This window comes from Talpa occidentalis, unplaced genomic scaffold (assembly GCF_014898055.3).
Source record: "Talpa occidentalis isolate TD23 unplaced genomic scaffold, MPIMG_talOcc4v2.1 talOcc4.13, whole genome shotgun sequence".
Lineage (NCBI taxonomy): Eukaryota > Metazoa > Chordata > Mammalia > Eulipotyphla > Talpidae > Talpa > Talpa occidentalis.
In genome coordinates this window covers 74,411,043-74,435,401 of record NW_023601322.1, presented here as the reverse complement: position 1 = coordinate 74,435,401, position 24,359 = coordinate 74,411,043, and the positions used below count along the sequence as shown (strand labels likewise).

The window sequence follows — 24,359 nt, the reverse complement described above, 5'->3', positions numbered from 1 at the left end:
TGCTGAGGGGAGCAGCAGGTGAGGCAGAAGAGGTCTGCCTCGCCATGTGGGATTCTCCCTGGACAGCTGGGAATCGAACCCACGCTGCAGAGACTGTGGACAGCTTCACAGTGCTGCGCTCAACCCGCTGTGCCACAGGGGAGGCCTGACACTATTCTTTCAGTACATTAGGTGCCAACCCATTGGCTAGGGGCCCCCCTAGCTGTCTGAGGGCTTATTTCTGCCACCCACTGGGCCGATGTTTAAGCTATGAGGAGTGGAGTGATGAAGAGAAGAACTTTACATCAAGAATGAGTATATCAGGGCCTCCCTGGTGGCACAGCGGTTGAGCGCTGGGTTGCGAAGCTGCCCGCAGCCTCTGCAGCGCTAGTTCGATTCCCGGCTGCTCCCCGACCACCAGAGGAGGGTCCCGCATGGCTGCAGACTTCTCCTGCCACCTGCTGCTCCCCACAGCAGTGTACTTCGGTCCTTCTGCCTGCTCTGCTCCCTGCTCTGGCTCTTGTGAATTCTCTCACCCTCCCACGCTTCTGACTGTACCCAGTGCTTGTATAAATAAATAAATAAATCTTTAAAAAAAAATCTAGACTTTGCAAGCTCAAGCTACCTGTCCTCTTTTCTTGGCTAGACTCGGGCCACTGCTAAGAGTCAATTGAGTCAACCCCCAGAAAAATGGCTGCTGTGCAAGAAGCACAGCTGGGTCCAGGCCTTGGCTCAGTGGGTGGGCTGTTGTGGGGTTCCTCTGGGTGGCGTTTGTGCTTCACCTCAGAGGATGTCGGTTCTAGAATTAACATGTTAGCCACCAGAGGGCGGTGTTGGAGCATGTCAACGCCGCAGAAAACTGCGTGCCTTGCCAGGGGACGGTAAACAGAGCTTGGCTTCCCTCAAACAAGGAGTCCGAGTCAGACAGGCTTCATTTATTTTTCTGATATGTTTTAAGCACCTTAAATTCTTGTAACTACTTAGGGCAGGGGCTTCAGTGGTCGCCTTGCCAATTCCAGAATCCTTCTTTAGTAGGAATTCTATGGGAATTACCTGGGTCAACCAGTAGAGAGAGAGCTGGGGAGCCGGGAACTTGGGGGCCTGCGTGAACAATGAAGTCACAAAAGGGCCACAGAAATAGAACTGGAATTGAGTAAGGAAGGAGGGGTGCTGGCAAAATGGCACAAGGTTATAGAAATCGAAAAGGAGGGCCTCCCCGGTGGCGCAGCGGGTTGAACGAGCGCCGTGAAGCTGTCCGCAGCCTCTTCAGTGCGGGTTCAATCCCGGCCGGCCAGGGAGATACCCACATGGCACGGCAGACCTCTCCTGTCTCGCCCGCTGCTCCCCTCAGCAGTGTATTTCAGTCAGTCTGCCTGTTCTGCTCCCCACTCTGTCTCTGGCGAATCCTCTCACCCTCCCACGTCTCTGGCCTGCAGCCCAGCTATTGTATAACTAAAAAATAAATCTTTAAAAAGAAAAAAAAATGGAAAAGGAGTGTAGAAGAGGAAGGTTCATCTCTGTGGGGTGGCCACAAAACTTCAAAGAATTCAAGAACATTAGTGTTCACTTAGAAATTGTTTCTGTCACAGAGAGATTGGGTGGCAGAGCAGCTTTGCTGTATTAATGGAATTAGATGAAAAGGTTGAATTCTCTCAGGGTGCAGAACAAGAGAAGCGGTCACAGAATGGATGAACCACATAGAGAACAGGAGCAAGAGCCCAGTGTTGATCAGGCAAACCCCGCCTCTCCTCCCCCTTTCACCGGAATGTACTTGCAGTCATCTTAGCAATGACTTTGGACTTGCACGTGGGCTAATGGGAGTTTGAGCCCACTCATCAGGTCTCAGGAACCCACCATATACCTGAATATCCAAGAAGGCTCTAGTGGGGAAAAGAGGTACCCTCCTCAGCTTCTGGGAGCTCCCACCACCTGCAGAGAGAATAGAATTAATAAAGGGACGGGCTTTTCCAGCAGAACATGGAATTCAGATCTAGATCAAGGTAGATGTAGGGGAGCAGGACAAAATAGAGAGCAGGCACCCACTACACACCCTACTTGATAGGATCCAGCATCTTCCTCTTAGCCACTCCATACCATTCACCCCATATCACCCAGAGAGCCAATTCAAGTCACCAACCCTAGAGCAGTAGCCTCCTAATTTTTTTCCCTCACTAAATATTAAGAACCTCATCTGTTCCCACACAGATGCAAGAGATCTTTTAAGAGCATAAGTCCTGTCTTACTGCTATTGCAATAAGACACACTAAATTGGGCCTCCCCGGTGGCGCAGTGGTTGAGCGCTGGGTTGCGAAGCTGCCCGCAGCCTCTGCAGCGCCGGTTCGATCCCTGGCTGCTCCCCGGCCACTGGAGGAGGGTCCCACATGGCGCGCAGACCTCTCCTGCCGCCCGCTGCTCCCCTCAGCAGTGTACTTCGGTCCCTCTGCCTGCTCTGCTCCCCACTCTGGCTCTGGTGAATTTTCTCACCCTCCCGCACTTCTGACTGTACCCAGTGCATGTATAAATAAATAAATAAATCTTAAAAAAAAAAAAGTTAATGAGATTAATTAAAAAAATTGTAAAAAAAAAAAAAAGACACACTAAATTCATTCCCATTTCAGATTTTCACTCTTGCTGTTTCTTCTGTTTGGCTATCCCTTTCCCCAGACTTTCACATTGCTGGCTTCTTGTTATCATTCAGCTCTGAAATGTCACCTTCTCAAAGAGACATCTCTTGACATGTAATGTGGCCCTTGCTCCCCAGCACCACCCTGGTTTCTCTCTGTCACGAAGTCTTTGGCCCTTATCACCATCTAAAATGGCCTTTGCTAAATGTAAGCACCTCGAGGGCAAGACCTTGCCTGTCATCTTCACTACTAATCCATGGTGTTAGACACAGTGCCTGATACACAGCAGTGCTCCATAATTTCTTTTTTAAAATAATAAATCTTCAATAATCACTACTCAGTAGGCTTCATTGTTCCTTCCAATTTATAAAAAGGAAGCTAAGGCTTGGAAACTTGCCCAAAGAATAGGCATACGTGCAGAACTCAAACTCAGGCAGCTTGACTTTAGTGCTTATGCCTTGACATTGGAGCATTTGACCTCAACCTTTGTCTTTTCTTTCCTTGATACCACCTGCCACAACATATAGTTGTCTGTTGTCTCACCCCTCGACTGGGTGTCAGAGCCAGGCCATGTCCCGCTTTGGCCTTGCTGCCAGTGCTTACAACAGTGTCTGGCACATCCGGGCTGCTCAATGAGTGCTTGCTGGGTGAATTAATGAACAGATAAGTGAGGTTTGAATGCAGAGGAGTATGGGGGCACCTATGGTCGCAGACTATCCCAGACCCAGTTGGAGTCCAAGGCCCAGAGTCTGGCAGGACCAAGCAAAGGAATCTGCTAAGAAGTTGCCCTTCACTGTAGCAGATGGCATCTTTTAGAGCGGAGGTGGCCTTGAGTACCCTGACAGTGAGTGTCACCTGCTGTGTGAATCTTCAAACCTGAGGTCATTCCCCAACTAAGGGTTTGCCTTTGGCTCCTGACCACAGCTGAGAGTCCAGCCTATCCACCGGATTCTGAGTAGATGTGTGTGAACAGCCTCACTTCCACTTACTACCTTATGTCAGCACCTTTTCAGCTTCTGAGAAACAGGAAGCACCATGATGTGTGGTGGGGTCTGAAAGAATGATAAGAGACATAATCACATTTCTTTGGTTTGGGCATAGAGGGCTGGGGTTCCTGTTTGCTCTGACTCAAATGCCTCAGCTTTTCCTTTGAGGTGGATACTGAAGGATGAGGACTGTGTGGGAAATAGGCTTGAAAGGGGAAAAGCGCCAGGGGATAAGAGTTTTGCGATTGTTATTATGAAAACATCATACATACAAAAGAAAATTTAACCTATATGTACAGTTTGACATGATAACAAAATAAAAACCCATGTCCCTACCACTGCTATCCTGGTGAAGGTATTTCTTCCATAGCATCTCCCTCCCTCCCCTCCCAAGGCAACTACCACCTTAGTTCTTGTTCTAATCATTTGTTAGCTACCCTTGAGAGTTTCACCAGATATTTAAAGATCCTCAAATTTTATGTGACTTTATTTTGCTATTTTTGACCATTATATAAATGGATCATGTTGATGATATCTATAAAATTGACATAACTTTTTATAACATTACATAGGTTTCAAGAGTACAGATGTACATATTAATATCCGTATGTGGTACATTATGCTCAACACCAGAAGTCTAGTTTCTACCCATTGCCATACAATTAACGCTTTGACTCCACTTCCTTCTGGTAACCACCATTTTGTCTTTCTATTCTAAGAGGTTGTTTTTGTTTTGTTTTGTTCATTTATTTGCTTTGTTTCTTTATGTAGCACATATGAGTGAAGTTGTACGGTATTCATCTTTCTCCATCTGACTTATTTCATTTTGCATAATATCCTCTGGGCCCATCTATGTTGTTGCAAATGGCAGGATATCGTCTTATTTTATAGCTGAGTAGTATTCCATTGTGTTTATATACCACATCTTTATCCACTCATCTATCCACGGGCACTTAGGTTGTTTCCAGCTCTTGGCTATTGTGAATGAAACTGTGATGCATATATCTCCTTGAATTTGTATTCTTTGGGTATATACCGCGATGTGGGATGACCATATGGTATTTTATTCTTAATTTTTTGAAGTATCTACCTACTGCTTTCTATACTGACTGTACAGTCTCATCAACATTGTACAGGAATTTCTTTTTCTCCACCTTCTTACCAATACTTGTTTCTTGTCAATTGGATGATAGCTACTCTCTTCTCTTAGGCGTTAGATAATATTTCATTGTTGCTTGATTGGCATCTCCCTAATAATAAGACACATTGAGTATTTTTTCATGTGCCTCTTGGCCATCTTTATGTCTTCTTTGTAGAAGTGTCTGTGCAGATTCTCTGTTGACTGGATATATTTAAGATTTGCTTTGACTACAAACATTTTCAGCCCCTTCCATATTGACACATGTAACTGTACATTCACTGTCCTGTATTTACTTTACTGTAATCCTGTGAAGGAGTAAACCACAATTTATCTACTTTATACTGGTGGACGTGTAGGGTTGTTGTTTTCTTGACATTTTAACTATTAAAAATAATGCTGGCCTCCCTGGTGGCGCAGCAGTTGAGCGCTGGGCTGCAAAGCTGCCCACAGCCTCTGCAGCACTGGTTCGATCCCCGGCCGCCAAGGGTCCCACATGGCGCGCAGACCTCTCCTGCCCCACTCGCTGCTCCCCTCAGCAGTGTATTTCGTCAGTGCCTGTTCTGCTCCCCACTCTGGCTCTGGTGAATTCTCTCACCCTCCCGCGCTTCTGACTGTACCCAGTGCTTGTATAAATAAATAAATCTTTAAAAAAAAAATGCTGCAAGAAGGATGTTAGATAAATACTAAGAGAATCTGAATACAATATAGACTTTAGTTCTTATGGTACGTCAATAATAGCTCATTATTATGTAAGTGTACCCCACTAATGTAAGGTGTAACACTAGGGGAAGTTGAGTGTGGAGTATATGATAACTGTACTCTGTATTTGTACTAGATTTACAATTTTTTTGTAAATCTAAAATTTATTTTTTAAAAATCCAGTGCTATTAAGAACATACTTACTTGTATCTCCTTCTGTACAAGGATTTCTTTAGAATATATGCCAGATTGAAATTCTGGGTCATAGAGTTTATGTATCTTCAGTTTTACTAGATTAATTTACTATCTCTCACACAATATGTAAGAATTCCTCTTACTTCACAGTCTGGGCAAGATTTGTAATATCTGACTTTTAGATTTTTGCCGCCTAGTGGGTGTGAAATGTTATCTCATTGTGGTCTAATTTTGCATTTCCCTAGCTAACAAGATTCAACATCTCTTTATAATTTTAATAGCTGTCTGTGTTTCCTGTTCTGAGAAATGTTTATTCATGTCATTTACTTTTTTTTTAATCTTTTTCTTATTGATTAAGAGGAATTTGTCATACATTCTGGAAATGAATCCTTTGTCATTTATTTGTATCACAAATATTTGTCCTATCTTGTGTCTTGTCTTTTTACTCTCAGAGTAAATTTGATGAATCTTGAATATATTGATCTGTTCCTTAATGATCTATGCCTTGAGGATTTCATTTCATTCCATTTGTACTGGAGAATTCCTATTTTCTCCTTCAGATCCACTTCAACCCTTCTTTTTTTTTATGATTTATTTATTTATGCATACAAGAACTGGGGTACAGGCCAGAGGTGTGGGGGCTAAGAGGATTCACCAGAGACAGAATGGGGAACTGAACAGGCAGACTGACTGAAATACACTGCTGAGGGGAGCAATGGGTGAGACAGGAGAGGTCTGCTAGCGTGCTGTATGGGTCACCTCCTTGGCCAGCTGGAGATCAAACTCATGCTTCAGAGGCTGTGGATAGTTTCACAGTGATGTGCTTAATCCCTTGTACCACCAGGGAGGCCCTCTTCAACACTTCTTTAGCCTTCTCCATTTCCTGGGAGGCAGAGTAGTATATTCATGGCTTCCTTATTTGAGCTTTCTGTTGGATTTGGCCATGAGACAGGTGACAAAAGAGTGGGCGGTGAGTGAAGTTGGGGTCTCTCCCTGCTAGTCTGGCTGTGTCCCTTAACAGGAGGGCCAATTCCTAACAGCAGCCCTCTCCATATAACTTTCACATCTCTGAGTTTTAGTAACCCTTCTTCTGTTACAGCTCCAAAGAACTACATTTTCCCTCAGGGTTTCCCCACGTCTTTTTCTCACTTTCATAAATCAATAAATCAACTCAAGTTACCTAGTTTGAGTGTTCCAGCTGTTTCCTTCTGCATATGCCCACTCCAAGGTCATATTTTCTTTTTAAATTTTTATTAGTTTTTTGTTGGTTTCTCTACTCCAAGATCTCTCAGCCTTAGTACTATTGCCATTTTAAATGGGATAATTCTTTGTTGTGGGACTGTGCTGTGTATTGTGGGATGTTTCATAGAATCCCTAGTCTCTATCCAGTAGATGCCAGTAGATGCCAGTAGATGCCCTTCCTTCTATCCGTTGTTAGAACCAAAAGTTGTCAAGTGTTCCCTAGAGGGACCTTTACCCTCTGCTGGGAATCATTACTCTACCCTCATGTCAATACCACAATGACTTAATGGGTAAAGATTGGTATCGGTAGGGCAGTGATCTCCTCTGATCTCCTTCTTTAGAATTATATTGACTAATCTTGGACCCTCATTTTTCCATGTACATTTTAGAATCTGCTTAAGAAGTACCATGCAAAAAATGTTGGGGTTTACCTGTGATGCGTAGGTTTGGGAGGACTCACCTTTAAAACTATCTGGTCTTTATGTATTCTTTGGGAGAAGATTTTAAACAATAATTCAATTTCTTTAATAGTTATAGGACCCTTCAGATTTTCCATGGCTTCTTGCATCAGTTTCAGGAATTTACACTTGTATTTGATATATATTTGTGGACCTTCTCAGGATTCCTCTACTTCCTTCCTTTTGGTCAACACCCCACCCACACAAGTCACACCTTCACTCCCAGACATCGATGAAATGCCGCACCGTGAGGAGTAGGGTCTGGCAGCTTATATGGCCAACGGGGACCCATTGGTGCAGTTTGAAAGTTCAGAGAAGTAAGCGCCACTGAAGTAAACGTCAGCTGTGCGATATGGAAGAGAAAAGGTGGGAACCGGCAGAGGAACTCTCTTCTCCTTTGCCCTTTCTCTGCTCTGTCCCAAGGTGTCATTCCTCCTTGCATCACTTTTGGAGAAATTCCAGCTGATGAGTAAGTGTATCTGCTCAGAGACTTACTGTTTCTTGTTGACTTTCTGTGACCTTGTGGCTGGGGCAGTAATGTACATCTTTCTTGCCTCACTTCTTTTTATTCCTCAACCTCACCAACCTAGGTTTATAACTCCCAGATAAAGTGTAGCACATTAATCCTTTCTTCAGGGACACCTTTCTGAGGAGACATGGGCTATGACAGTTGGATTTAGAGGTGACAAGTCCTTGGAATGAAATTTTGAAGTTGCGTTTTTACCTTCCTAAAGTAATAGGAATCTGTAGCTGAGAATAAGTAGGTTGGTGATACCTTCTGGCATGCAGTGGCATTGCAATTTCATAAGCTTTTAACTCTGTTAATCTGGATAAAGGGCAGATAGACAGCGAGAACTGGTGAAGATACCCTGGGACATATGGCTACAAGAGTAGCAAAGAGGTCATTAGAACAAAAATTAAGATGGTAATTGCCTGTGGTGGGGAGGAAGGGAGATGCTATGGAAGAGATACTTTTACAGGGTATATGGGAACCATGTTAGTAACATGGATTGCAGGGTATAATGGCTTTTTTTTTAAGATTTATTTATTTACGCATACAAGGACAGGGGCACAGGTCAGAGGTGCGAGGGGTGAGAGGATTCACCAGAGTCAGAGTGGGGAACAGAACAGGCAGGTTGACTGAAATACACTACTGAGGGGAGCAGCAGGTGAGACAGGAGAGGTCTGCTGCGCCATGTGAGTTGCTTCCTAGCCGGGGATCGAACTTATGCTGCAGTGGCTGCAGTCAGTTTCATAGGTTGTGTCTTAACCCCTTGTGCCACCAGGGAGGCCCATAATGGCTTTTCTGACAGCACTGAGAACACCCCTCATTGCTTCCAGGCCAGGAATCAGAGTCAGATCTTAGAACAACAGGTATCAATTAGCACACAATCAGTAGACAGAAACTATGTTATTTTAATAGAGAGAACAGTGTATAAATCTGTTTTAAGCTGGTATTGGAAAACTGGAAAGGCAGAAAGGGAACAATGGAGTATGGTGAAGGTGGCAACATGTGAAGAAACTACCAGCCTTATGGTGAAGCTCAAAGGGAAGAGCTTAGAGTTAGTAAAATTTAGAAACTTGGAGGAAAGAACTTGTAAACCCTCTATAGAGGGGACATTGTTTGGCTGTGGGTGGCATTCAGGAGAGGATGCTATGCAGATGAGATCCAGACCTCTGAGTGGGTGCTGGGGTCTCAGAGAATGAGTTGTGTTAAGATTGAAAAAAAAAAAAAAAACACCATTGAGTCTATGAATGTTGGGAAAGCTGCAAGCTATAATCAGCTGCTTTTCTGAAACAAACTGCTGCTGTGGCTAGGGTTAACGTTAGGATTAGGATTAGGAACAGAAAAGACAGGCATAGGAAACAAAAACAAGGCACAGGAAGTAAATAGGAAGGAGAAAGTCCGTTCTTGCTCAGCTTCCTAGTCTAGCACCCCCTACTAACAGATTCTAATAAAGTCTCAGCAACAAAGGAGGAATTGGTTTGCAGGATCCAGGTCCAGCACATTAATGAAAGTGAGTTTGAAACTGAGAGACAATAGCTTCACAACTGATATACAGTCTTGGCAGGGAAGTAGAAGGCCAGCAGCAGTAGATCCCGCCACTGTGAATAGAGAAGAATAGAGAGTGGTATAGGCTTAAACTCTCTCTGACTCAGGAGTTTGTTTTGGCAAGAACATCTGGAGCTGTTCTTAACAGTTTGCTGGTGTGCCTCTTTGAACCCTAATTTTGACATGATATCCCCTAACCCTGATATGACCTACAAAATAGGAAACAGATTTGCCACAACTTCATTTCCATAGTGTTGGACAGCTGGTAGCTCAGGGAAGCAAGAATACTAAATGGATTTATTGTGTATAGCCTGAGAATCCAGCATCTGTCTATGTTCCTTGGAAGGCACATACAATGCTCTTTTCACTAACACAGGGGAGGATGTACTAGGGAGAAGAAGCAATTGTCATTGCATAGCTTGGTAACCAGTGTTCTCTATAAGCTGGTTCAAAGGTGGGGATGTCACCACTAACATGGGCTCCCTGATATCAGTGGGTAAGATGGGATCCCTGAAAGCTCAGAGGCCAGGTTGGGAACACTTCACCATCAGAGGCACAGTGGACATAATTACTACAGTGAGCAGCAAAATTATACTGGCAATCAGGGTTTTTTAATCCTTGTCCCTTAGGATCTACAATGAAGACTAATACATGAATAATCAATCAACATGCTAGCCAATGTATACGTAGTCAGAATCAAGAGGCTGTGGGTTGAGGCCTGATGTGAGCCACCATTATGGAAAATCAAGTCCTTCATCCATTTTCCAAATCTTTGTTCATAAATCCAGTGTCCATTCAATAAGCAGGAGAACCCTACAATCCCACTGCCTGTGCATGCAAAAAACATTTGTCATTTCTTTAGTCACTTACCAAAGAGGCATTCATCACAATAACCATGCACTAGTGAAGGAAACACTCAGAGTTTTCAAAAATTGATACATATGAAGTCTGAACTGATACTGATACCAAGAAAACCTAAATCCTCCATAATTTTCTGGTTATAATGACACTTTTATAGGACAAGTGTCCTTATACATGATAAGTGATACATGGAGGTTTGGCATGAGTCTTTTTTACATCTGTGATTATTCTTCTAGCTCTTTACTATATAACTAGGGTAAATATTCGTGCCTCCCCGGTGGTGCAGCGGGTTGAGCACGGCGCTGTGTAGCTGTCCATAGCCTCTGCAGTGCAGGTTCGATTCCCGGCCGGTCAAGGAAATTCCCACATGGCGCCGCCGACCTGTGCTGTTGCACCTGCTGCTCCCCTCAGCAGTGCTTTTGGTCCGTCTGCCCGTTCTGCTTCCCACTCTGTCTCTGGTGAATCCTCTCATCCTCCAGCTCCTCTGGCCTGTACCCCAGCTATTGTATAAATAAAAAATAAATCTAAAAAAAAAATAATAGGGTAAATATTCTTAGTTCCCAGGAGAACTTGTGTATCAGTTCTCTGATCCATGGAGTAAAGGTCAAGTGAGGACCTTTAACCTGTACCTACACTGATCAAGATAGTAAACCAAAGGCAACACTGCATCCCTGTATGATCAACACCTGGAAAGCTGGAAACATGCAGGGCTGGTGGTCCCCATCACATTCCCATTCAATTTACCTTTCTGGACTCTGCAACAACCAGAAGGATAGTTTCAATTTAGACAGTGGTGGCCGACTTACTTGCACAGACTAGCCCTCTAGTTAAGAACAATTAGGGAAGCTGGTCATATGGCTCTGAAACTACTTAAACAATAGGAGAACGAACTTAGCAATGAAGATTTAAAAGATTCCGGTCCTGGAGATAAGGGAAGCTTAGAAGTGAGGGTGACCTACCAGAAAGGGAGGGGGTGGGAGCAGAGCAGGGACCAAAGACACAATGGACTGTGGTGCAAATTATTAGTGTTTGGTGGTGGGCACAGTATGAGAACATCCATTTGTTGAGGTATGAACCTATAGCCCCAAAACATACACCATAATGTAAATCAACATTACTTCAATAAACATAATTTTAAAAAAACAAAATTAAAAAGAAGCGAGCCTGACATTTGGCATACCTTTGAGCCTTGAGGCATTTACTGATTAGTTATCAGTGGTCTAGAGATTGAGAAGCTAGCAACAGAGAAGCTGAGAGGAAAGCAGGGCTGAGGGACTGCAGATAAAGCAGTTTTAGGCTTTCTCGTATTTATGAAAGAGCAAAAGTTGGAGTTTAAGGCCTAACAAGTAGGAGGGATTCTTGTAAATACATCCAGTCTTCCAGTTGGGACCAGAAGGATAGACTCTGTTAGAGTGACACTAAGATACTCTAAGAGTGATACTAAAAATAAGAACTGAGCATAGTCTTGCCTTTTAAAACTAAAGCCCAAGTTTCAACCAGCTCTATCTCAGATTCTATTACGATGATCTGTTCTTACCCGAATTATTTGCTAGAAGTAATGTAAACCATTTCTGGAGGATGATAACATCACCTTATATAAAACATTAACTCTTTGATTCTTCCTTGCATTTCACTACCACCTTTCAAGAGGATTTTATTTTCTTCCTCCAAAAGTAAGGTATATCAGTGCTTTTTTAGTGAGAGTTTATTGATATAAGCTTTTTTGGTTTTCGTCTGTCTAAAAAATGTTTTAAACTAATTTTAAAATGGGCAAAAGATAGGCATATACACCTCACCAGAGAGAAGATAGTTTGGCAGTTTCTTATAAAAACTAAACAGTTTCATCCCATATGCTCTAATAATCACCCTTCTTGGTATTTACACAGATTATCCCTCTAGCTAAGAATGTTAGGGGGAAGTGATGTCCTGAGTTAATCCCATACAGGATTAACTTTGTGGACTCCACCCCCACTCCAGACTAAAGCCATCAAGACAATACCTGGAGGGATTCGTTTTCTTTCAGACTGGAACCCTGGAAAACTTTCATCTGAGACTGTATCCCAGCATCCATATGTTTGATCTTCATCACCATGGAAATGGTGGCAAAAAGTGAAAGGGGGGAATTGTTAGGGGGAAGTGATGTCCTGAGTTAATCCCATACAGGATTAACTTTGTGGACTCCACCCCCACTCCAGACTAAAGCCATCAAGACTCTGGGAAAGACAAATCCCATCACCACCAAGGGAGGGTGGCTGGGACCTGAGGGTGGAGTTGGGCAGCCAGGTTGGATATAAAAAACCAAACACGTGGGCCTTGGGCTCTCTCTGGCTCGCGATCGCTCGCCTCCTGGCTTCACCGCTCCTGGCTGGCGGCCAGCTCTCAGAGCGCCATTTTGGGATTCCTGATCGGCGGATTGGGTAGGACTCATTTAAAACTTTGTCTCCCACTTTTCTCCCAGAGCTGTACATTTCCTCATTTCCCCTTCCCTTGTAAATAAACCTTTTATTAACCTTTCACGTGTGCCTGCAGTAGAGCATTGATAAGTCCTTTTAAGCGCGCGGGTGAGGACCCACAGTCAGGAACCCCGTTTTGTATCGGGGTTGCTCTACAACAAGAACAGTTAGAAAAGCTGGTCCTATGGTTCTAAAAATCTATTTAAACAATTAGAGGACTAACTTGGCAATGAAGATTTAAAATATAAGTTGCTAACTTATAGACACACAAAAATCTGCCTATGAGTGCTTATGACAGCTTTATTTATACTTGCCCAAAGTTGGGAAAAAAACAAATGTCCTTCAGTAGATGATTGGATAAATAGCTTCTGATGCATTCAGATAATGGCTCTCCCTATTCAGGGCTAAAAAAACTGGGTCCCAGTGATCAATAAAAGTTCTGTTCAGTGACTGTAGATGACAACAACTCAAGAACCAGACTTCTAAATAAAATATTTCACCATAAAGCTGCTTAAAATGAAGGCCCCCCAGAAGCCATCGACACAGTTTTCCACTTAACCAGGAAATACTTCCCTCTAAATGCACAAAATCATGTTGGGGTGTTGTGTTGGGAATTACACTGACTAATAAATATCTAAAACTTGAAAAAAAGAGAAATGAGTTATCAAACCATGAAAAGACATGGAGGAAACTTAAAAATACATGTTTCCAGGAAGCTGCTCTGCAACAGCTCTGTACTATATGTTCCAAAGATGTGACATTTAGAAAAAGTAAAACTATGAAGACAGGAAAAATGTTAGTGGTTTCCAGGGGATTTTAGGAGGTAGGGATGCAAAGGCAGAGCACAGAGGATTTTTTAGAGCTATGAAACTACTCTGTATGTGTATATGTATATATATGTAGTGTGTCCACTATAATGGTGCACATTATATATTTTGACATTACACATTTGTCAAAAACTATAGAATGTACAACACCAAGAGGGAACCCTCAGGTAAACTATGATTTTTGAGTGATGATGAGGTGCCATGTAAAGTCGTAGATTATGACTGCCGTGGTGCAGAATTTGACAGTGGGGGAGACTTGTGTGTCGAGTCAGAGGGCATATGGGAGCTCTTTATACTTTAGGTTCAATTTTGCTGTAAACCTAAAACTGCTCTAACAAATAGTCTCTTCTTGGAAAAGTGCTATCAGTGCATTTTCTTTTATTAAGGAAATTTTTACCAATCTTAGAATTCTGAGATAGTGGTTTTCCTCCTCAACGTTTTGAAGGTAATTCTGCCATCACCAGACTTCTATTTTTTGACACTGAGTCTAATTTGTATGTCCTTTGTAGGTGATCTACCTTTTTTTCTCTTGGCTGCTGTTAAGATCTGATTTTCCTTTGGTGTTTTAGGTCTGCGTTGTGATGTATCTCGTTTACTTCTCCCTATCTCCTATAACTTTTTCCTTTGGGTTTTCAGTGTCCAGCAAAGGTTTTTAAGCAGTGGCATGGCATCCTTAGCCCTGTTTTAGTAAGCTGGCACTGGCAGTGGATTGGAGAGCAGAAGAATCGGAAGACTCATCAGAAAGCCGTCTGGCCCATTCCTTGGCACTAGCTTGGGATCACCCAAACAGGGTGCTTTCTCAGTGAAAACTATTCATCTAGCACTGGGGCTTGCCCTGCAGGACCCTCAAGGGAGTGAAACTGCCGGCTGGAGGACTGGGCATACACCAGGGCACCAGAAACTTCACTGGACCTGCCTGAAAGATCTTGGCAGAGGCTGATTTGTGCAGCATTCATGTTGGACAGTGTCAGAAAAATACTGGGGCCTCTGAGCTGGTTTCAGAGTTTTGTTTTTCAGATGTACAGCCTGCTGTTTCTGTCATCTGTGTATTCCCAAAATAGATGGGAGATGTGATCTGTCTGCTGCTCATGGAGGTAGGCCCCTGCGTCATCACAGATACCAGAAGCAAATGTTTCTTTTTAGTATGTATTATATTTAAACCCTTAATCCCCAGCACCTCAAACTGTGACTGTATTTGGAAAGAGGGATTTTAAAGAGGTGAGTTACAATGAGGCCTCCAATATGGCCCCTGATCCAATCTTAGTATCCTTTTAAGAAGAGAGGAGACCAAGGATGTGCACACAGAAGGAAGGCCATGTGAGGACGCAAGGAGAAGACAGCCACCTGCAAGCGAAGTCTCAGAGGAAGTCAACCCTGCCAAAACCTGGATCTTGGGCTTCCAGCTCTGGAATTGGGGAAAGATAACTTTCTGCTATTTAAGCTACCCAACCTGTGTGTCTTATCATGGAAGTTCTAGCAAATTAATAGTTTGCCAGCAGAGAGGGACTGGACTGGGCTTGGGGGAAATGTGCTCTTTGAAAGCCCTGCAATGTTTTGTGGTTAAACAACACTGGTGAGGGATGGGGCCTGTCCCATGTGAAAGTGACCAACTAACACAGCTCCATCTCTGTTCATTCCAATTTCAGGAGCACCTGAGCCATGTCCTCCTGGTGCATGGTTGCCAGGGCCTGGGCTGGTCTTGCCTGTGAGCAAATTCTGCATTGTACTAAGATACAGGAAGGAAGTAGGGCTATTTCAAAGTACTGAGCATTGATTTCTCTGCTCAGTGGTGTCTAGTCACATGGAAATTTTTGGCTCGTGTCCTTGAATTTGTGCAAAAGTGTTTGGAGGAAGATTGCTTAACAAGCACCTGCCCAGGTTGCCTAAATATCTGTGGTACATCACTTTGTTGCTGGTTTGGGATGACTGGGATTTAGAGGATGACATAAGAGTAGGCCAGTTTATGGGAGACAGTCCTCAGTGTTTTGCTTCGAAGGAGTTGATTATGTGGGCTCTTTCTGGCTTATTTCAGAAAGGGGCATGGTCTGTTCTCAAGGAGAACAAGCTCTGTTGGTTCTTGGTAATAACCACAGCACTGGCTACAGAGTTAAGTAAAATGTGAATGCAGTGGTTATGGGTGAATTGCCTCTGCAGGTCTAGTCTTATTGACCTGGATTAGCTGCTTCTTTTTACTTACTGGGTCAGATGAACTGATGCAAGAAAACAGGCCTCACAATCCAGTAAACTGATAGACAAGATTAAAACCAAAGAAACACATCTGTGTCTCCTCTAACCTGCAAAATAATGCAAAAATAGGCAGCAATGACAGAATTTTATACAGAAGGACAATGTATCTGCCCCCTCCCCTGCTTTCCACCTTTTCTTCCTCTGCAGACTCTTAAGGGTGCCTCTAACTGTGGTAAGGGCCATAAACAACCAGTTTGAATGTGCTGTTTAGCCATCTTACTTCACTTATTTCTTAAGATCAAGAGATTGGACTTTCTCAGAAATTTTGGGAGGTTTAGATAGAGATATATCAAGATTTGAATACCACCTGTAATCACATATCAGCTCTATGATCTTGGTCAATAATTTAAACTCTCTGAGCCCCTGACTCCATGTTATGTAAAAAGAATAAAACTCTCTTGCACTGGCTTGTGATGAGAATGAATTGAGAACGATCTGTACAGGCCATAGTAGGTGGTCTATAAACAGTATCTGGCCCCCTCCCTCAGCAGAATGCTGGAATACTGTAGCACTTTGTTGAGGGTCTATTGTGTTAGGTGTCAGTGCTACTCTCCAGTATTTTTTTTTTTAAAGATTTTATTTATAAAAGAACTGGGGTACAGGTCAGAGGCACAAGACAGTAAGAGAATTCACCAGAGACAGAGCTGAGAGCAAAACAGGCAGACAGACTGAAGACACTGCTGAGGGGAGCAGTGGGCAAGGCAGGAAAGGTCTGCGCGCCATGTGGGTTTCTCCCTGGCTGGGCCAGAAATCGAATCAGTGCTGCAGAGGCTGCGGACAGCTTCACAGCGCTGCGCTCAACCCGCTGCGCCACTGGGGAGTCCCCTTTCCAGTATTTCTGATTCTCCTCTCTTTCTGGGCTTATAGGGGAATTGTATTTCCCCTGCTTCTTTAAGTTAGTCATGACTTGAGTAATGTGATGTGAGTGGCAGTATGTAAAAATGGATTATATCATTCTCCATGATTCCTGTTGTCTGCTGAGACATTTGCACAAGCAGTTGTTCATATGGAGTCATAAATTGGAAGCATCCTGGAGCCTTGAGCCAACACAGAGAAGGTAGCTGCTCTGAGCATTGGCCAGAATCACCCCACAGTTCACTCTAGTGTGATTAAGAAACAAACATGTGCTGTGTCCCCCTGAAGTGTAAATGGGGCATCACCTAGACTATCTTGACTGATAGACATACAAGGATGTGTAAGATGGATCTAAAAATGCCAGGCGAAAACAAGAGCTCTGAGAGAGGAATGTTCCATGTACACCAGCCACTGAGAAGGAGGCAGCTAAAACTGCTGGGCTAGGCAGGGAATCAGGAACCAAGCATTTGAGCTGGACTGTGAGAGCTAAGAGATGGATGAATGATAACATCTAAAGGACAATCACGTGGGAAAAGACATGTACTGAGACATTGTGAGCAAAGGCACAGAGGCGTGAAAATTCTTGGGGTGTTCTGGGAATAAGAGCTGGCATTCCCAATAGGACCCCTTCCTACTTAATGTGTCCCATGCAGAACTTCTTCATAGAATGTGTGTACCTTTCAAAGCTATGCTTTTCTATCTATATCTGTTTGGGAAAAATATTATATGCATGTCTCCCAAACACAAAGCATTTTAAACAAAGTGATGGAGGGAGCTCAATGGAGAAAGTCTATAGATTCACTCCAAATATAGTTGGTAGCATGTCAAAGATCACAGAGGACAATTGGACAGTTTCTGAGTGTGAACTAAAGGGGTGTGCCGCATGCTATATGACAAAGCAACTATATCCATGGTTAAGTAGACAGGGAAGTATTGTTTTAAATGTTTTACACTGCAAACAACTTTATGAGAGAGGTTTGTATTTGTGGTTGACAAGACAGCAGCAGTATAACCTGTGAAGGAGTCTGGACCAGACATAGTTGGGAGCCAGAGATTTTTGTGCCCAGTAATGATAAGTGGGCACAAGTGTATTTTATCAACAGCCCCTACTCCACTGGCATGGGGAGAGCCTTACACAGGCAGCTGGTGATGACTGAGGTTGAGTGAGAGGTAAGAGCCTCACCTGAGGCAGTTGGGTAGGGGTGGGGGATCAGAAAGAAGTTTCAGAGACTAGGTTAAAAGGGCACAGAAAGTAAAAGGCAGAGAGTCAGCCAGAAAAATGATGGGGAAGTTGTCATGATTATATTAGCCAAAATAGGGAACCTCAAAGGAAGAAGAGAAAGAACGATCATGAGCAATAATGGCCATAGGTTTTAGGGGTGAGAATGATTGACAGAGAGTGACTTTGGTTTTAGATGCAATTAAGTTGAAGTGTTCTCTGGGAGGTCGCTCTTTGTTCCTCCAAACTCTACTCTAATAGTTCACATTGGCTCTTCCCACTGGACAACAGCAGTGACCATCACTAAGATGGAGTGAGAATATATAAATATATACTATCTTGTTGATATATGCTTTTAAGAGGAAAAGCAATACTCATGGAAATACTCCTTCTGTGGAGCCTGCCAGATCCCTCTCCACAAATGCTCTGGGTTCTGGACCCCCACAGTGGTCAGGTGTGGATGAGGAGACAGTTGACATGATTTGTGGGACTCCCACTGCCTCTGGCCGGGGATCATCAGGATGCCTTTGTTACTAAGGGAAAGTGGAATCAGGTCAAGGATCATCATTAGTGCTTTAAAAAGCCTTGGTATATCAACAATGTTCCTTCTTAGTTCATTGCATCCAGCTTGTCTGGACCTGGCAGATTGCCATGACTTCATTAATGGGACTTCAGATAGAACATTCCAGTCTTAAATCCAGATTTACTCTATTGGACCATGATAAAGAATGGGAGAGTGATATTTTCTGAATGAGAATATAAGCCAACAAGAGCAGGGGATTTTGTCTAATTCACTGATGGATCCTATTCTCTAAAACAGCCCCGGAAGATACCAAAGCCCAGTGAATTCTGGCTGAGTTGAATGAAAATAATACTCAGTCTGCAAATTGAGTTTCCTGTTTCCTGTCAGTTTCTAGGACAGTGAGCATGGTGCTGCTGACCCATCTTCCTCCTTTACCAGTTGAGCTCCAGCTCTTGCCGCTTGGTGGGGTCACATGTTAGAGGCCTTGATCACAGCAGAGTCTGATCATCCTCCCTGGATTGGTGCCAGAAGGAAAATGTATCTTCTTACATAGAATTTGCCTTCTCCCACCTGCAAGTGTAACTGTTCTGTTCCTTCTCCTATGCTCAGTAGGGGTGGTTGCTTCACACTAGCAGTTGATCCCGACACACACATTCCTTGCAGACACCCAGGTGATGGCTCCCATTTGTAAGGCCCTTCGCGCATGTCTACAGCCGTTTCCTAGTGCACAGCATCAAGCCTATGATCAGTAAACATTTATTGAAGGAAGCCTGAGTCAGCACAGCTGAATGTTGCTACTGTGTCTCCTCCAGATCTATCTCAGATTTAAAAAACATTTTGAAGAATATTTCCTGGATTGTTGAGAAATTTTCTGAAGCAGAGGAACTTCCAATTATGGTTCTGATAGTCATAAGGAGACAGATTGAAGTGTGTTATACTCTGCTAATGCTGCTCTGTCTCTGGGAATACGGGATGATGGACCTTTCTAGAACCCAGCCTTCTAAAGATAATTGCCTACCAGCACTTCTCTGCCCCTTTTGTTATTGCCACAATGTTGATACAGTGAGGCTACAGTGCTCTGGACTCCACAACGAGGGTTCTTGACTCCCTCTTCTAGCAGGTATTGAGTAGGACTGGTTGCCAGATTCTTCTCATAGGCCGAGAAGAGACCTACTTAAGCATTACTAGCCTGCTGTCCTCCCAGAAAGCCTAGAAACTCATTTTGATTCTATGATGTGTCCTGGAAGGCCTCTGCATTCATTCATTCATTGGTCACCCAACACTTAGCCTACAACACCCTAGGTCCTGGGTACACCAAGGAATGGGAATCAGGCTTGGACCCTGCCTTTAAAGGTCCCTCTTACCCACAACACCGCTAAGACCTCTTGGATGACTTCTGCTCATGTGTGCCTTTCAACCCTGTGACTTCTGCCACCAGGAAAATGGGAATGCTCAGTCATCACACCAGCAGACCCTCCCTCCAAGCTCAGGAGTAAGACAGAGACCATCAACAACTTGGTGCAGAATTGTCTAGTTTTTTTTATTGGAGGATAGCTTAATATGAAATAAATATTAAATTACCAAATTCTGTATTATTCCATAAATAATATTAAGTTAACAGACACTTTATAGAATGTTACATTAAATAAGAGAAAAATAAGTATCTATTTTGCCTGGAGTCAACTGGAGGAAAAATATTTCAATGATTCTGATATCTAAAATTTATCTCAAATTTTTAATATTATTATTATTATTATTATTGCTTTCTGCCTGTGTGACATGGTAATGTAGCAGTATGCCCCAAATTCTTTACTTTGCCTCCAAAGTTTAATTACATTGAACATGAAGGTGCCACCCTTTGTTGACCCTCATTGTCATAACAATAAAATATCTTCCTCCTCCAAAATCTTTTGATAACAATAGCCAGTTTAGTCTCAACTTTCCATTGTCCACTCAGTGTTTATTACACCAAGAAATTCTTGCAGGTAGTCGAGGAATTGCTGTGTTCTCCATCTTTCTCCTGCACACTTTTTCTGTGAAGAAAAAGACAATTAATATTGTAGGAAACTATTGATTCTTATAAAAATAGGCACAGCCAGACAAATATACATGAGTTTCCACTAAATGTTTTAACTTACTTTTTGGATGTCTATGTGTTTTTTTATTGAAGACAAGTTTTTGAATAGTTTTTCCACGGCATCTCCTTGCACAGTTTGATTCTTCAATGTGTCTATCCCCTGAAAAACTTCTTCAATGCATAGTTGGTGCTAAATAAGGAAGATTTTTAAAATATCAATAACTAAAGGAAGGTATAAATTTTGATCCCAAATGTTAGGCTTTGTTTTGTGGTATTTATGAGTTTCTTTCTTCAAAGAGTTTTTAAATTTGCTCCTTTTCCAAGTAGCAAACCACCTCATACTGAGAAGAAAATCCAAAAAGTGGGTGAAGTTTATTTGATTAATGAGGCATTTTATAAATTATATATATTAATTACTTAACCAAAAATAAAATGTTTAGGAAGTGGAATCAACTACATTATTCCTTGAGTAAACCATTCATCAGTGTTTTCTAGTTCTAATTGGTAATTTTATTCTATTTAGACTAATGAAGTCATGTATTTAATATCTTAATGTGACCATGACATATTCTAAACATATGCAAGTCCATTTTCTCATCATAATTATTTAAATATCAAGAACATGTGGTACATATACACCATGGAATATTACTCAGCAATCAAAAAAGATAAGCTCATACAGTTTGCAGCAACATGGATGGAGCTAGAAGGAATCATGCTCAGCAAAATAAGGCAGAAAGAAAAAGAAAAATACTAGAGGGTGTCACTCATAGCAGGAATTTAGAAAACCTAAATAAGGGACCAGGAAAAATACTAATTATAATAAAGTAAAAATCAAAATCAATAAGCAACTATGAACCAGAGACACACTACTTGGGGGGGGGGGCCAGGGAGAGGAAGGATTAGAGTCAAAATAAGGGGGGGTTGTGATTGTATGGGGAATATAACCAAAATGAAAATGCATACATTGTGCAAAAATGAAAAATTATGTAAGAATTATATCAAATAAAATATTAAAAAATTATAAAACAAAAAAGTAAATATGTGGAAATTATTGTAAATATAGGGTATTCATTGTATATGTTAATACCTGCTGACCATGATTCTAAAAATATAACCCTAAGTTACCAAGAGTTTCAAAAAGACATTAAAGTAATGTAGACAGTAGTTAGAGTTGAACAGAGTCTAGGAGGCACCTCTCACCCTTTGGAATTCTGGGAAGAATGCCTTGCTTAAGGCTCTTGGAGATTGAGAACTGACAATTTTACAAAGAGCCTAATTTATTTTTTAATGTATTCTATTTTTTATAAAGTTATCCCTAATATTTATATGTGCATACAATTATATTAGCACCCTTAAAAACAAAATAGAGAAAATTAACTAGTTCTAATGACAAGTAATGTATTGCTTACAATAAACTTATTTATGCAATCATTTTACTGAATCATGTGGTCACTTACATTTTTGTGTTCAGGAATAGGAATCATCAGGGTCTGAAAAGAAAAGGAAATGTATTCATTTTCAAAACACTCTAGAATTCATAAGTTAATTACATAATAATTGCTAGTGATAGGGCTATCAATTATATATTATTATTGCTGTCATAATTTCACCACTAATTACAGATCTTTAAAAATTAACCACCACAAATGATTACCTAGGCATTTAGAAAACTGTAGAAATCAAAAGGAAAATTACCCCATTGCCTATCAGCAGCGTTTGATGAGTAGAGAGCAGTGTCAAGGTCTCTGCCACCAGTCTATTCATGTTACTTTCTACAGGACTGGCACAGAGCATGGCAGCTTCGATAGCTAGCAAGCTCAAGTACAGAAGCACTCTCATGGCTCTGAAATGCTCGGCGTTTGCTTTAGGCAAAGAAAGTGCATAGTACAAGATTGTATCCCCAATTTATTCTGTCTCTGAGGAAATGAATAATTTCTAACAATCAGATAGAGATTGCTTAATAATGGCAGATCATGAAACTAAATGTTTCCAACGCATTGTATCTTAAAATATAATTTCACTTTTTATCTTATAATAATAATAAAAATCCCTGCTTTTCCCCATTTAAAAACACTTTCTTTTCACGAAAGAAAATCTTTGGGCCGATACATCATTGCCTCATGTTTGCGTTTCTTAAAATCAGATGTAATTTCCTCTTGAAAAATGTGTGTAAAAAGGAGAAGTGTAATATAAACCACTAAGTAGAATTTTACACTATAGTACATAAATATTGGGAATGTATTTTCAGGTTGACTGAGCTCTATCAGAGTTGTAGCTAGATTGATGTGTCTTAAAAGGAATTGAAAATACTGGTGGGTAGATGGTGATTAGAGTAGAGACCATCACACTTGCCTGGGTCAAGCTGTGTTCACAAGAATCTTGATTAGGATCCTTTCTGTCTCCAGTGACCAAAAACATAACCAAAATGGTTGAAGCCAGGCAATGAATAATAGCTCATTACTAAATGGCATTGCCTATGAACCTATGGGTCTCTATCCTAGTTATATATATATTAAAAAAAAAAACCCTCTTATTCAAAATTCTATTTTTTTTTAAAAATTCACATGTAGTGAAATACAGAAAACACAAAATTTAACATCTTAAACATTTTTAAGTGCACTGTGAATAACATCAACACCCTCACAAATTATGTGATCCATCTCCAGGACTCTTTTCATCTTGCAAAACTGAAATTCTTCTGGTTGAACAACTCCTCATTGCCCATTCATCCAGCCCCTGACAACTCACTTCTACCCTTCCTATGGAATTGGCCATTCTAGGAAACTAATAAAAGTGAAATCACATGGTAATTATCCTTTTATGACTGGCTTATTTCACTTAGCATAATGTTCGGCCAAGTTGTAACATATGTCAGAATTTCCACCCTTTTCAGGTTTGAAAAACATTCTTTTTGTTTATATACATATATTCCATTTGTGTATAAATATATATATTCCATTTGTGTGTTTATAGGTACATATACTTACAAACACCATATTTTGTTTAATCACTCATTTGTTGATGGACACTTAGGTTGTTACCAGATTTTGACTACTGTGACTAATGCTGCTCTGAATATGGGTGGACAAAATTATATTTCCTATAATGTTATAAGTCATTCACTTTTCCTCTGATTCCCCCAAACTGAATGCAAACTCAGGGCAGGAACCATAAAATAATATATTTGAAAGAGCTTTATTAATGTAAAGATTGTAATATCCTGTGCCCAATAATTCCAAGTAATTATATAAATAGTCTAGCCTCAAGGAAGTGGCGCATAATCCCCCTTAAGTGTGGGTTACAAGATGACTTCATTTTAAACATTTCAGTAGGGAAAGGGAGTTTTAAGAGAAGTAACTTTACATTGGAGAAACCTGGCAAACCTCAGCCTGGTGATCAAGGTCGACATCAAATTATAGTTAATAGCATGTACCCTTAATACGATGTGATGAGAATGCTATTTTATGTGTGATCTTCCTCTAAATCCATAACCTCTCTCTAACCATGAGAGAAACATCCTACAAACCCACATTGAAGAGAAAAATACCTAACCAGTGCTCATTAAAAACTCTCAAGTTCTCCAAAACAAAGCAAGTCTGAGAAACTGTCACAACCCAGCGGAGTCTGAGGAGACATGATGAATAAATGTGATGTGGTATCCTGAATGAGATCCAGGACCAGAAAAAGGACAGTTATCAAAACTAAGGACCCCCCCCCCAATCTCCCCCAAACTGAGAACCAAGTTGGTTCCTCATGGTGACAAAGTATCATAGTAAAGTGAACTAAAGAGGAAATTGGGTTCAGGGTACATAGGAGCTTTATAATATTCTTGCAACTTTTCTGTCAATCTAAAATTATTAAAATAAAAAGATTAAAATAACATTGCAAGTTGAAAAGAGTTCATATTTACTGTTATT

General features: G+C 41.5%; 2 protein-coding genes across 2 annotated transcripts in view; one reads left to right on the top strand and one right to left on the bottom strand.

Moving 5' to 3' along the window:
- Positions 1–24,359, top strand: part of RAD50 (RAD50 double strand break repair protein) — a 200,122-nt gene that overhangs the window by 83,854 nt on the left and 91,909 nt on the right. The window lies entirely within an intron of this gene.
- IL5 (interleukin 5) lies at positions 20,012–22,281 on the bottom strand. The gene is made up of 4 exons (XM_037509368.2): positions 22,138–22,281; positions 21,900–21,932; positions 20,501–20,629; positions 20,012–20,395 (listed from the first exon to the last, which is right to left on the bottom strand). Exons 1-4 carry the CDS (start codon positions 22,279–22,281, stop codon positions 20,297–20,299), a joined length of 405 nt encoding a protein of 134 aa, XP_037365265.1. The 3' UTR covers positions 20,012–20,296.